This window comes from Pseudonaja textilis, chromosome 3, assembly GCF_049901715.1.
Source record: "Pseudonaja textilis isolate UNSWEBS1 chromosome 3, rPseTex1.2, whole genome shotgun sequence".
Classification (NCBI taxonomy): Eukaryota; Metazoa; Chordata; class Lepidosauria; order Squamata; family Elapidae; genus Pseudonaja; species Pseudonaja textilis.
This window is the reverse complement of record NC_141992.1, coordinates 146324788-146338678: the sequence shown is the minus strand read 5'-3', so window position 1 is coordinate 146338678 and position 13891 is coordinate 146324788. Positions and strand designations below refer to the sequence as shown.

The 13891-nt window shown below is 34.7% G+C and overlaps 1 protein-coding gene across 1 annotated transcript in view; it reads left to right on the top strand.

Annotated features, from left to right (window-relative positions):
* The first annotated feature begins 1386 nt into the window (after nt 1-1386).
* The window catches only part of DOK6 (docking protein 6), a 229426-nt gene continuing 216921 nt past the window's right edge, over nt 1387-13891 (top strand). Inside the window, exon 1 of the mRNA XM_087931022.1 lies at nt 1387-1499. Coding sequence (XP_087787148.1) covers nt 1470-1499 — 30 coding nt within the window. The 5' untranslated portion in view covers nt 1387-1469. The remainder of the gene's footprint in view (nt 1500-13891) is intronic.

Here is a 13891-nt window from a genome sequence, read left to right as displayed (position 1 = left end):
CAGGACAGCTCTATCACTAAGCAAAATTAAATTAGCACTCCTGGCTGCTGATTCTGGAGGATATAGAAGGAAGCAGATTGACAGTTGAGTAATTAGTTAGTTATGACATTTTTATTGCCTAGGATAAGAAAATATACTACTTATGAGATGTTCCATCTCATATGACAATATATGTTGGCTGATTATGGACATATTGACAGGAGAGGTGACTTGACACAGTGCAGCATTTAAGCAGCAAGTATCTTCAGCCAGTCTTTTAATAGGAGCCAAAAGAGACTGGTTATTTTTGTATAATTTAAAGGTTATGTACTATTGATCAACTTTGGATCAAAGAAACATCTGGTGCAAACTTTCTGACATTGCATTTCCATTCTGCTAGAGTCATCATCATCATCATTAGGTCCTGTGCAGAGAACATTGGGCACCAAATGTTTTCCAACAGTTTCAGCCATTTGCAGAATCTTCGGCATCGTCCCAAGGGACATTAATAATCTTAAGATCTTCCTTAAGTGTTTGGCACCAGGTTTTTTGAAGTCAGCCTCATTTTCTCTGTCCTTCAGAAGGTATCCAACATAGTGCAACTTTTGGATGCTGGTCTTTAGGCATATGTAAGGTATGGCCAATAAGCCACATTCAACATTCATTTAATAAACTCTGGTAAAATAGAGCTTGTCATATGTCTGTAGGACATAATCTGAAGAAAAAAAAACCCAAGAATTCTGCTGACCTAAATATTTACTTCATTGAAACAAAAACAGGAATATGGACAGGATGAAGACATTGAAAACTTATGAATAATATGCATGTGTAGCTTATCTTGAAGGCACTGTTGAAAATGACCTCAGGTGTCTGTTGGTGGATCATTTAAATCACTAAAAAAGAATTTCTGCCTCATGTTAGTCCTATTTTGACAGAATTAGCAAGTTTTAAGATGGCAACAAAACAATACAAACTATTTCACTGTAACATGACTCTTCCAGTATATCACAAGATGCTATACAGTATTTTATTGAAGGGCCATTTTACATTCCCTAATTAAGAGCAAAAGGAGCTGTTGAATAAAGGAATATCAGCTGAAGACCATAGACTTTCCTGATGAAAAGCCTGCAAGCTGTCAGGATTCCAATTGATGCTCTATTTAAATCATGAGCCTCAGACAAGCTTCAAAAGAAATCCAGTTATTTATTAGGAGCATCATGTTGGCACGGACCAAATGAAGCCAATTCTGACCTCACTTAATCCATGCTTTGGCTCTGACCTTGTTTCCCCCTCCCCCCAAGATGTGTCATCAGTCACATTCCCCAACGAAGCAATTTCGCAGGTTGCAGAACTGTGGGTCTCCATGGAAATGACCTTAATATTGCTGGCTGGAAACTGATTTGTTTTGACTGAAATGCAAGTTCACGATGCAGCTGTGAGGTTCAATTCCCCAACCCCATTGCCTATGGCAAATCGAGAGCAGGTCAGGAATGCTTCGCGAGTTGACCCATGCCTTACAGGTAAGCAGTTGTTGGGAAGGGGCTGATGGCTGATACGTTTTAACTTTTTTGTAACATCTAATTAGGCATTATTTTTTTCTTTAGAACCTTTCCTCACCTCATTCAATTTTTGGATCATACCCATTGTTTCTTCCAGGACCTCAAACTGGTTTAAATAGAACTTTCTCCCTCCAAAACTCATTTCCATCTAGTTTGGTCCATGTGAGAATAGAATGTACATGTAGATAGAGCTCAATTGATTTTATAAAAGGAGTACCTTATTCTATAGGCAATGCATTTTAAGTAATATATGTTAAATCATTTTATGTGGGTATGCCTTCAGGGAGGTATGAATTTATGCATTTTACAAAAGAAATTGGTTTTAGCTGGAGTTGGCAAACTTCTATTATGCAGGTGTTATGCAGGATTTCCCCTCTCCCCGCCCCCACTAGTCCTGGTCTACCCTTGTTTTCTATCTTTTTTTGGAAATTATATTACATTTGAGGTTAAGTAAATAATAAATGTGTATATTAAGATTAAAAAGGTTTTCCAGCAAAATTACATGATGCCCTTTTCAAGTAATGTCTGAAAATGATAGATTGTGGAGAAATGTTTATGTTAGCAAAACACTTTTAAAAGCACTGATTTTTGCGGGCAAAGTAGATTTGGAAGTTCTTCCAAGAAATATCAATACCTCATTCTGTTGATTTATGGAAATTGTTATCAGTGTAAGTGTGCCTTTATTGACCATTTGTTCTGGTGTAGTCCTAACAAAGTGGACAGTATATACCTGATGTAGCAGTCTATGTTCCATTTCTTCAAGTAATTTAATTTAACCAGCTCTTCTCACATTTGTTGACTTTAGACTCTGCGAAGTTGGATTGGAAGCATATACATTTGCATGTATACATCCAACTGCATTTTATAAGGCAGTGATTTTTATGTTGGTGGACTTTGAAAAACATTTTAGTCAATTAAAAAGTGAATAGTTAGAAAAAAAATATATAAATTAGATTGTTAAACCCCGTGGTACTATAATATGTCATATGTTATATGATATATAAGCCACTTTCCATTATATAGTATCTTAAGCCATATTGAATCTGGGGACCAAATATATCCAGGAGCATCGGGTGTAGTGCGTGGATGATGGGGAGGCAGAAGGAATTGGGAAGTATGTACATTAAATGTCACTGATTCTTATATGGAATCAAGAGAATATGTAGAGAATAAAGCATTAACTAAATAATATTTAATGACTCACAGTGTGAAATGGACACAGAATTTGTAATGTTTTTAAGAAATCAGCATCTTCTTAAGATGCAGGCATCCAAGGACCCAGATATCCAATAGCAATAGCACTTAGGCTTATATACCACTTCACAGTGCTTTATAGTCCTCTCTAAGTAGTTTACAGAGTCAGCATATTGTCTCCCAACAATCTGGGTCCTAATAAATAGGTTTATTATAAATATTTTAAAAGCCTAAGGTGGTTTTTGCAAAAGAACTCATGTGACTGATATGTATCAAATGCAAACCACATTTATACTGAAATAAAGATGGAAAATATTGAGTGTTTTTCTGCCATTCACAGAGTGTGATGCTAGTAATAAACTAGCCTCATTTCAGACTGTTATTTCTAATCTTGTTCAATAGCCTCTCACAGTTGGTGAGGTTCTACAGAGAAAAGATTCCTTCATCTCTCTTTTCTTACCATTTAACACGTCTGGTTTAAGAATTTAACTTCTTATGTAATGAGAAATAAAAATATATGGGTAATCTGTGCACTTTCTAAGACAGTACTGGACAAATTATATGATAACAGTGATAAAAAATGCATGTTTAAGCATAATAAAAATAAAAAAGATTACATAGGAATTTTCATTTTTGATTTCATTTCATATCTATCTCAAACAGCTGAATCATATTTCATGGATGGGAGAGATAATATATTCTCAAACATAAGATACTCTAAGATGTCAGGAAAATCTATTTGAATAAAATGTTGCTTTATCTGGGTTACACATAAAAAGATATTGTGTTTTTTTTTTAATAAACATCAGGTACCTAATAAAACAAGAAATACAGCAGCATTAGCTTTTTAAAGGGAATTTTTGAAGTAATAGCATATTCCAAAAAATTATGCATTGGGTATTTACATTTATATTTCAATGATACATGTATACTTTATTTTTCCATGTTTAAAATAAGCAATGTCTTAAACCAACTAATGTAACTTGCTTCCTCAAGTGCAATGGTAGATGCCAATCTAGCTCTTTCCATACAATGTAGTATGTTATCCTTGCTCTGGAGAGCAAAATATGTCAGAGAACCCCTGCTTGTTGTAGCAGTTCAAAATGAATGTAATCATGGTCTTCAATGTATTCATACTTATAGTTCTAAATTGTGCAGTCATTTAAGGTTTTAGATTTCACAGATGAGACTTTTGATAGCTTAAAGGTAAATATTTCCTAATACACAAGGGAACTGAATATTTATCATAACATTTTATTCTGTTTTAAGTGCCTTAAGATCTCAAATTTAAATTTAAGCATTTAAAAATGGACTAAATATACAGTATTACCAGAAGACCATGGCTTTGCAATTGCACATGTGCAAAAATACCCTAAGGGTTATTTGTTTGTTAATTTAGAATTCTACGGACTGTCCAAGTCTTTTATGACTCTGAGTGTTATGCAGAATAAAAACCAAAATATAAACATTGAACAAAACAGAAAAGGAAGGTGAGTCTCCTGATGGCACAAGCATTCATTAAACATCTGTAAAGCCACTCACTGAGGGATTCTATATCCCACCTTAGCCTAAAGTGCAGGAGTGTTGGAGCTTCATGGTTCTTTTGAAAACAAGATTGGACCATTATTTTTTAGCCTACCCATCTTCTCAACAACATTCGGTAAAAGGAGAGGTTGGAGACTAGATGGGAGTTATCCAAGACTGTTGAGTCCCAACCACGGCTTTTTGAATACAATGACCATCACCTTCTTCAAAGTTGGTGGGATCATTCCCTCATTCAGTGATGAATTCACTACCATCAATCACACTCCCCGAAGGCCTTTACCAACCAGGAAAGAGCTGGTTCTAATAAATAGATGGATGGCTTAATAGTTCCAAGGACTCTGTAGATGTTCCTTGGATCATCTCTTCCCAGTTGGGAATGAGTCATTTTATAAGGGGCTATTGGTTGGCTATCTGCAGATACAATAAAAAAATAGTCATGCTTTGTTGCTCTTTTTGCCAGGATATAATTCCTAATATATACTCTTACTAAATGTGGAACAGCAATATGTGGTTGCAAAAAAACACACCTTAATATGACTTTAGATGGCTTCATCTGAAATATTGCTTCCATATTATCATAAATAATAATTCTACTTTATTCCATGGATGTCAAATCTTATAAAAAGTTCATGAAAATTAAAAAGCTGTCACAATTGTTTAGCTTAATAAAGATTTTATTTTATTTTTTAAAAATCACAGGTTAATTAGTTAACAAATCTTCTGCCTTGAAAATGTCATTTTCCCACCCCTGCCAAATCTCTCAAGGTCATTATATCATTTTGATTTAATGTGCAAATTCTGCTTACTTTAGTGATATGCCTAAGAGAAAAGGCCTTGTTTATATCTGAAGTTGGAAGTCCAATGTGGCGGATAGTGTTGGAAGGTAAATTGTCACTTGAAGGGAGCAGATAATCCAACAAGATAGGTAGGGCAAACTATTTCATTAAAGTTTTCAGAAGACCTGCAAGCAACATTGCCTTCTCTTCTGCTGCAAACAAGTTTGTTTTGCATTAGAAATACACATGTAGGGAAACAGGGAAGAAATAGTGCAGGAAGGTCTAAATGAAATGTAATGTTTTGGACTTCAGGGCTTGGTTTATCTAGTGATGAATGTGCTTTCTGGGATTAGATTTCTGAACTTAACAATGTACTGGAGGCATATATTAATGATCAGGTAAAACACCTCCTGTTGTGTCTCATTGCTGGATTTGGAAAGACTGTGTTGTGTTCACATTCTTTTTTAAAATCTCCAAAATTATTAAGAATGTGTTAACCTTGAAAAGAATCCTTAATCAAAAGCAGCTGTTTATACCTGCTTTTAAAATAAACAGTAACTCCTTCTGTCTAATTTTCTATTTATTTCTGATGAAACACAAGTCTTTTCTATAGCACTGTATACCACGGTTTTCATTTTTCAGTGAAGAGCTGAAATACATGTTAAAAGTAATGCAATTTTATATTGTTGTTTCATATGATTAGTGTCATGATATGTACGGAATAACCCTTGAGTAACAAGGATATGCACATGGAAACATTTATGAGAGTAGTTATGAATAATTATTCAACCACATACAGTTACACTGAATTGAGTTAAAGTTTACTTTAAGAAATGGTACAGTCCAGTAAACAGTCCAGGTCATATACGTTTTACAGTCCAAATAATATCCAATTACAAAATCTTCTTACCAGTTGCCTTTGTCATTTACAGTAAACAAAGATATCAAAGTATAAGAACAGCTTAGATAGCAACAGAATGTCAGAGAAACAGAATGTCAAAGATACAGAATGTCAGAGAGAGCAAGCCATGATCTCTAGCTCCCTCTTATGGCAATTCACAATAGAATCCAGAGGTGCTATTCAACCGGTATTCGGGTGAACCGGTAGCGGTTATTTGGCATGGGTCACTGAACCGGTGGGAATCCCTGGCTGGCCACGCTCCCAACCCGGTTGCCCAGCTGCTCACTTGCGATCGCTCTCCTAGCTTTCCGTTCCCCATGTCCTCTTTCTCCCTGGGAAAAAGAAAGAAAGGAATGATGCTCCAAGTATCACTTTCCCCTTGTGAGTTAAAGTGCTGGAGTGAGAAGGAGTGGGGTCCGACAGAGGGGGTGCGGGTGAATCGAGCCTTGGAGCACTTTTGCAACGTAAAAGAAATGCATTTTGGAAGCAGGTCTTTTAAAAACTTCTCCAAGATGGACGCTGCAAGTATCGCTTTCCCTGTATGAGTTAAAGTGCTAGAGTGAGAAGGAGTGCTTTCTCAAGCCTTGGAGAAATTTAAAGGAGCTGCTTCCAAAATGCTTGTCTATTAAGTGCTCTGTGTGTGTGTGTGTGTGTGTGTGAGAGAGAGAGAGAGAGAGAGAGAGAGACAGAGACAGAGACAGAGACAGAGACAGAGACAGAGACAGAGAGACAGAGACAGAGACAGAGGAAGGTAGAGAAAGAAAGAAAAAAATAGGAAGAGAGAGAGATAAAACTGCTATTATTTTTAATTGTTCCATTATTTATCATGTGTTAATATTTTTTTTTGTAAGTTTTATTGCTTTTTAAAGACAAACAAAAACAAACATAACATAAAAACATCCAACTTTCTTTATAAGTGTACAAGCAGTGTGTCGGTTGGTTTACAAATTTTCTGTGCATCCATTTCATAGTCTCAATTACAGTCACGTTACATAATAACTCATATTATTAATCCAAAAAATTGAATACTCTAGTATCATTATTAATCAATCATTTGACTATAATTTTGTTCATACATACTTTGTGAGATAACCATAATTTACTTAGTTTATTTTATAATAATTCATATAATTCTCTCAAATCTATCCTTAAAATATTTTATAGATATAATAATAATAAAAAAGAAAAAAAGTACATATTTATATATTCATTATTTTCTAAAATTCTAGATATTCCATTATTGTATTTTATTATCTAACCATTGATAGAAAAGATCCCAAATTTTGTAAAATTGTTTATCCTCTTGTTCTCTAATTTCAAATGTCAATCTACTCATTTCAGCACATTCCAATATTTCCTTAATGGTTTCCTCCTGCAATGGTATTTTCTCATTTTTCCAATTTTTAGCAAATACAATCCTAGCCGCTGTTAATATATTTACAACCAAATATTTTAAATCTTTACTGTATATATCAGGTAGAATTCCCAATAAAAATATCTCTGGTTTCAGATCTATATGTTTTTTTGTCATTTTTTCCAACCACGTGTGGATTTTAGTCCAGTATTTTCTTGCATCCGCACAAGTCTACCACATATGATAGTATGAGCCAAGTGTCTGATGACATTTCCAACATTTTTCAGATTTATTCTTGAACATTCTTGCTATTCTTGTCGGAGGAAAGTGCCACCTGTAAAACATCTTATACAAAATTTCTTTAAATGCTGTTGACATTGTCATTTTATAATTTTGAGACCACAATTTTTGCCATTTCTCTTAATCAATCCCATATCCAAAATTCTTCCCCCAAGCAATCATAGTTTCTTTAACTTGTTCTTCTTCTAGTTTGATTTCTAATAGATATCCATACAATTTTTTAATCACCTTTTCATCAGTACCTGTCAAGATCTTATCTAAGTCAGTCAATTTATCATAAAAACCTTCTGTTTTAAAATCTTTATTTGCACATATGAAAACCAATTCATCTTTATACCTTGTTCCTCTAGTTTTTGCATAGATTTAAGTTCACCCTTTTCATTCAAAATTTCCCCATATCTAACTGTTTGTTCTGTCTTGTATATTATAAGATAAGAAAATGCTTCAATAGTTGATAACCAGACTGGAATTTTCAAGTAGCATTGTCTTTTAATCTTCTCACAATTTAACCATAGAGACTCCTGTATATGATGTCTTCTAAAATAGCCCTGTGGTTTGGTTCCCTTATACCATAAAAAAGCATGCGACCTCAACAACAGATCATGTCCTTCTAATGTCAGCAATCTAGTATTTCTTAATGTTATCCATTCCTTAGCCCACATCAAGTTTATAGCTTGGTAGGACAACTCCCAATTAGCCAAACCAAATCCTCCTCTAATTCTAGCATCTTGCAAGAGTTTTAGCTTTATTCTCGCTTCCTTACCTTGCCATATATATTTCAACACAATTTTATTTAAATCTTCAAAGTAGTCCTTTCCTAGCCTAATTGGTGTTGTTTGAAACAAATATAAAATTCTAGGTAGTATAATCATCTTGATTGTTGAAATTCTCCCTATTAATGACAGTTGTAGATTTTCCCATTTCATCAAATCTGACGCTATCTGCTGTTTAAGTTTAATGTAATTGTTCTCTTTTAATGTACTACATCTTGCTGTTAAGTGTATCCCCAAGTACTTGATCTTATTCGTAACTTGAATTTTCAATAGGTCTGCCAATTCCTCTTTTTGTCTTGATGGTATATTTTTTGTTAAAATCTTTGTCTTATCTCTGTTTATTTTCAAACCAGCCACCTTGCCATATGCTTCTATCTTTTCCAATAATTTTGGTGCTGTTTCTAAAGGATCTTCTAAAATAAAGGCCAAGTCATCCATGAAAGCTTGCAATTTAAATTCTTCCTTTTTAATTTCCATCCCTTTTATACTCTTTTCGTCTCTAATATTTCTATTTAACACTTCCAAAGTTAGTACAAATAGCAAAGGTGATAGTGGGCATCCTTGTCTTGTACCTTTTCTTATATTGATGGAGTCTGTCAATTCTCCCTCTATCATTACTTTTGCCATTTGCTTGTAATATATGGCTTCTATTGCTTGAATAAAGTAGAAAGAATCAAGGAAAATATTGCAGTTAATAGACGATCAAGGTCAAGTTTGCCATGGTAACAAAGAGAAGAAGGAAATTATATGAGATTTTTATGGGAAATTATATAAGCAAGAGAACATTGTTGAGGAAAGACTCAAACAGTATTTATAGAATGCTAATTTACCTAAGATACCTAAAGAGACTGAAAAAATGTTAGAAAGCAATATAACAATGATGGAGTTAACTGAAGCACTTAAGAAGCAAAACAATGGAAAGGCACCAGGCCCAGATGGACTTCCGGCAGAATTCTACAAACATTACAAGAATTGTTGAACCTTCCATTGCTAGAAGTCATGAATGAAGTTATGTTAAAGAAGAAGATACCTAAAACATGGTCAGAAGCCTATATCACACTTATTCCAAAAGAAGAGGCTGATCCATTGCAAATTAAGAATTACAGACCCATTTCTTTACTAAATGCAGATTATAAAATTTTCACTTCAATATTGGCAGAAAGACTTAAAAAATATTTAAACAACTTTATTCATCCTGACCAAAATGGATTGCTGCCAAAGAGACAAATTAAAGATAACGTGAGAGCAATTTTGGACACTTTGGAATATTATGAGGCACATCCTGAAAAACAAATGGCTTTGATATTTTTAGATGCACAAAAAGCATTTGACAATGTGAATTGGAGATTCATGTTATTATTACTGGAACAGATGGGTTTCACCAGAAAATGTATTCAAGCATCATGTGTTAATATTTTACACTGCCCCTACACCTAGAGTTATTTTTCTGCCTTTCTTTTGCCCAGGGCTACCACATATTTTTCAGGGTTTACATGCATTCAATGTCAATAGTCCAGAGCATAAAATACACATGTGCTTAACAAGAGTTGAAAGGGACCTTGGAAATCTTCTAGTCCAACCCCCAGCTCAGGCAAGAAAACTGAGGATGCCAAAATCTGAGTAGAAATCCTGGGAAAGGTGTCAGAATAATACTTAGAAGGAACCTTGGGGTGAACCCTATACCGTTTCTGAGAAATGGCTGTCCAGTCTTTTTTTAAAAACTTCCAGTGATTGAGCACCAAGAACTTCTGGAGACAGGCAGTTCCACTGGTTAATTGTTCTCACTGTCAGGAAGTTTCTCCTTAGTTTTAGGTTGCTTCTCTCTGTTCAGTTTCCATCCACTGCTTCTTGTTTGCATTCTGCTTCTTTGGAAAATACATTGTTCCCCTTTCTTTGTGGCAGCCCCTTAAAAGCCTGCTGCCTATCACACTCTTGAGTAAAGCATGTGAGCCATTTCCTCCTTTCAGTGGTCCATGAAAGTACGTCTATAGTATGCAGATAATAAAGTCAAAAAAGGTGAACAACATTTTTACAGAACTATAGATAAGTTGAGGCTGGGTGACAAGGAATGACTGGGAGGGGAGATGCCCTGCCCAGCTACCTGAGTTATTCTTTGTTGTATACAGTTTTATTTCATTGAAGTTAGAAGGTTCTGTATTAACCTGACATACAATGCTTGCTTGAAATCTGTCAGGTGGATGTCTCTCCTTAGTTGACCTCCTAGGCAACTCAGTACATGTTGTTGGCATGTCCTCTTCCTTTACTTCCCCTATCAAATCCTCGTCTTCTACAGTCATAGAGGGTTCTTCTATTGATGATTCCTCCATTGAGGATTCCTCCACTATCTTATCATCAATATTATTATCATTAGGATTATCGGTAAACAATGGAGTCTCAACAACAACACTATCCTGTACCTTATTATATTCCTGTTCAAGCTTTCTCCAGCCAACATGTTCCAGAAATTTAGCACTTGCACTGCAATATACATTAGTAGTACCGGGCTCCCAAAATCTAAATGATCTATGATTAGCTTCATAACCTACAAAATATAAATTTCTCGCTCTATGTTGTCCCTTTCACCCTACTTGCGTGGGAATATGAACCCATGCTGGGCTTCCAAATGTATGTAAATAACTGAGATCTGGCCCTTTTCCATTTCAACGAGTATATGGTAATTCACCAGTCGTTCAATTCACTACATTATTCAAAACCAGAATCCGAAATCATTGTCCTAGCCATAGTCTGTAATGTTTGTCCTCTATGTTCAATATATGAGTTATGTTGTGATCTATAAGGAGCAGAACACTTATGTTCAATGCCAGCTTTCTGTAACATGGCTTCAAATTTTCTATTGGTAAATTCAGTACCATTATCTCTTACTAAGCTAATAACTTTCTGTTTCTTTTTCCTTTCAGCAAATTTTAGCCAGTTTAAAAAATGCTGGTATGTTTCTTTCTTCATTTTCATTAAATAACAGAAACCATATCTGGAAAAATGATCCATTATATTTAATATGCAACAGGCGTCACCTAAACTAGGTTTTATAGGTCCAATAATATCAGCAAAAACAACCTCTAATCATTCACTGGTTTTGAATCCATTTACCCTATTTGCAGGAGTTACCTTGCTTTTTTCTTGATTGCAAGCATTACAATTTAATACTTTGTACAAAGTTTTAATTTTATACCATTAGATAACTCAACAGTTTTTTTTAGCATTTTGAAATTTATATGTCCCATACGTCTATGGAGCAGATGAATACATTCATCATGAGGCTTTATATTCTCATAAACTGAGTTAGCATTAATTAATGGATTATCATGTATAATAAACAAACCATTATCCAATCTTGCGGTAATGCTTTTACCCTGTTTTTCAATTAAACATTTATCTCCTTGAAAGGTTACAACAAATCCTGCTTTTACCATTGCTCTTACAGATGGCAAGTTAAATATCAGTCTAGGAACATATAACATCGGTAAATGTTCATTAATACATGAACAATATGCAGTACCTTCTCCAGATGCTCTCAATTTCCATTCATTAGCTAATGATTCATGCTGTTTTCTCTTTGTCATGTTAACAAACCTCTCTTTACTTTTAGTTATACACTGCGATGCTCCACTGTCAACTATCCATATATCATAGTTTACAGTTGTAGTTGTACTTGATATGGCTAAACTAACATCTTTATAAGCTCTCTGTATATTAATAGCATTCTGTTTCTTACCCTTTTTACAGTATCTGACTATATGACCTTTTGCCCCACGAGAAAAACATTTCCTAACTATATAGGCAGTTGAAGACAGTTTTTCTTCCTGAAGTTGTCTTTCTCTCAGTTGATTTCTATCTTGCATTCTTCATGACTCTTCTAACAGTCTTCCAGTTATGCCAGTCAATGTAAGTTCATCTCTGTTTAAAACTTCCAGTGAAGACACATAATCATTATAAATTTCATCCAAAGAAGAAAGAATGATGTAAACTGAGAAAATCAGCTTCTTTTCATGTAGCTCTTGTAAACTCCTTTTCATAAACTCCAAATGAGCTAACATATCACCACCTTTTATAAGACAGGCTCTAAACAGTTTACGTGTAAGGTGTATGTGTGCACCCACACTATCTTGAACATAAATCCTCTTCAAAATGTCCCAACACCTAGCAGCAGATTCTTCACCACGAATATGGACTAACTGCTGATCACTCAGTGTCAGTCCCATTATACTAAGAGCCTTTTCATTATCCCGGTTAAAGTCAGCTATTTTCTTTTTATCTTCATTATTCAATGGGTCTCAAGTTGTTACATCCAGTGGACTATTAACTACAGTCCATAATCCGTCTTTACGCAGAAGTAGGCTGCACTTCATAGACCAGGAAACATAGTTTGTTCCATCCAACTGGGTTATCTGGGATATACTGGTTGACTGTTCTTGTGCCATTTGTAGTTTAGCAATAAACCACAATCAGCTGGCTGAATATGAAACTGTATATTCACACTGATTCTCAATATCTCTCTGGGCCCATAATGAATGTTATGATATGTATAGAATAACCCTTGAGTAACAAGGAAATTACCTGGACTGTTTATTGAACTGTGCTATTTCTTAAAGTAAACTTTAACTTAATTCAGTGTATCTGTGTGTGGCTGAATAATTATTCATAACTATTCTCATAAACGTTTCCATGTGCATATCCTTGTTACTCAAGGGTTATTCTGTACATATCATAACAATTAGCATTTTAGTGCAGCCACAAAATTTAAAAAAATAAACTTATGTTTCGTTTAACTTTTCAATTGTAATGCAATTTTGTTGCAATCCTAAACATTTTTCTTACATTCCACATTATTATTCCACAATATTATACAAGTTAGATAGTGTACTTATACTTGGGTTCTTTTACAAACAGCGGCTACCATTTCCTAATAAATACATATTAGCATATTGAAAAAGCAGCTGGCTTTGTAACTTGCATGGTTTCAGCAAATTAATATCTTCTTGAGAAACACACTGCAAACTAACATGGCTAGCTTGTTGGACCTATCATTCACAGAGCAAGGCACTTATCGATAAAAGATTTGGAAAAGGAAATTAGGACAGATAATTTTTTAAAAGTAGGACTGTGTGCTCCATATAATCTCCTCTGCAGTCTTAAAATATTTTTTCCCACCCTACTATTTATACAGTCTCTAAAACAGGGGTAGGGAACCTTGGGCCTTTTATGACTTGTGGACTTCCGCTCCCAGAATTCCTGAGCCAGCCACACTGACTCAGGAATTCTGGGAGTTGAATGCCACAAGTCATAAAAGGATGAAAGTTCTCCATCCCCATTCTAAAATAATGAGTTTGAAAGTCCTGTTTTGATAAACCAGCAGAGCATCACATTAAATACTAGGAAATTGTATCCAAGACCTTGTAATTAAGTAAATACAACATCAAGAACAAGAACAAAATATGCTTAAGCATTGGACACCACATAAAATGTTTAATAAACATATATAGTTGCAGTCA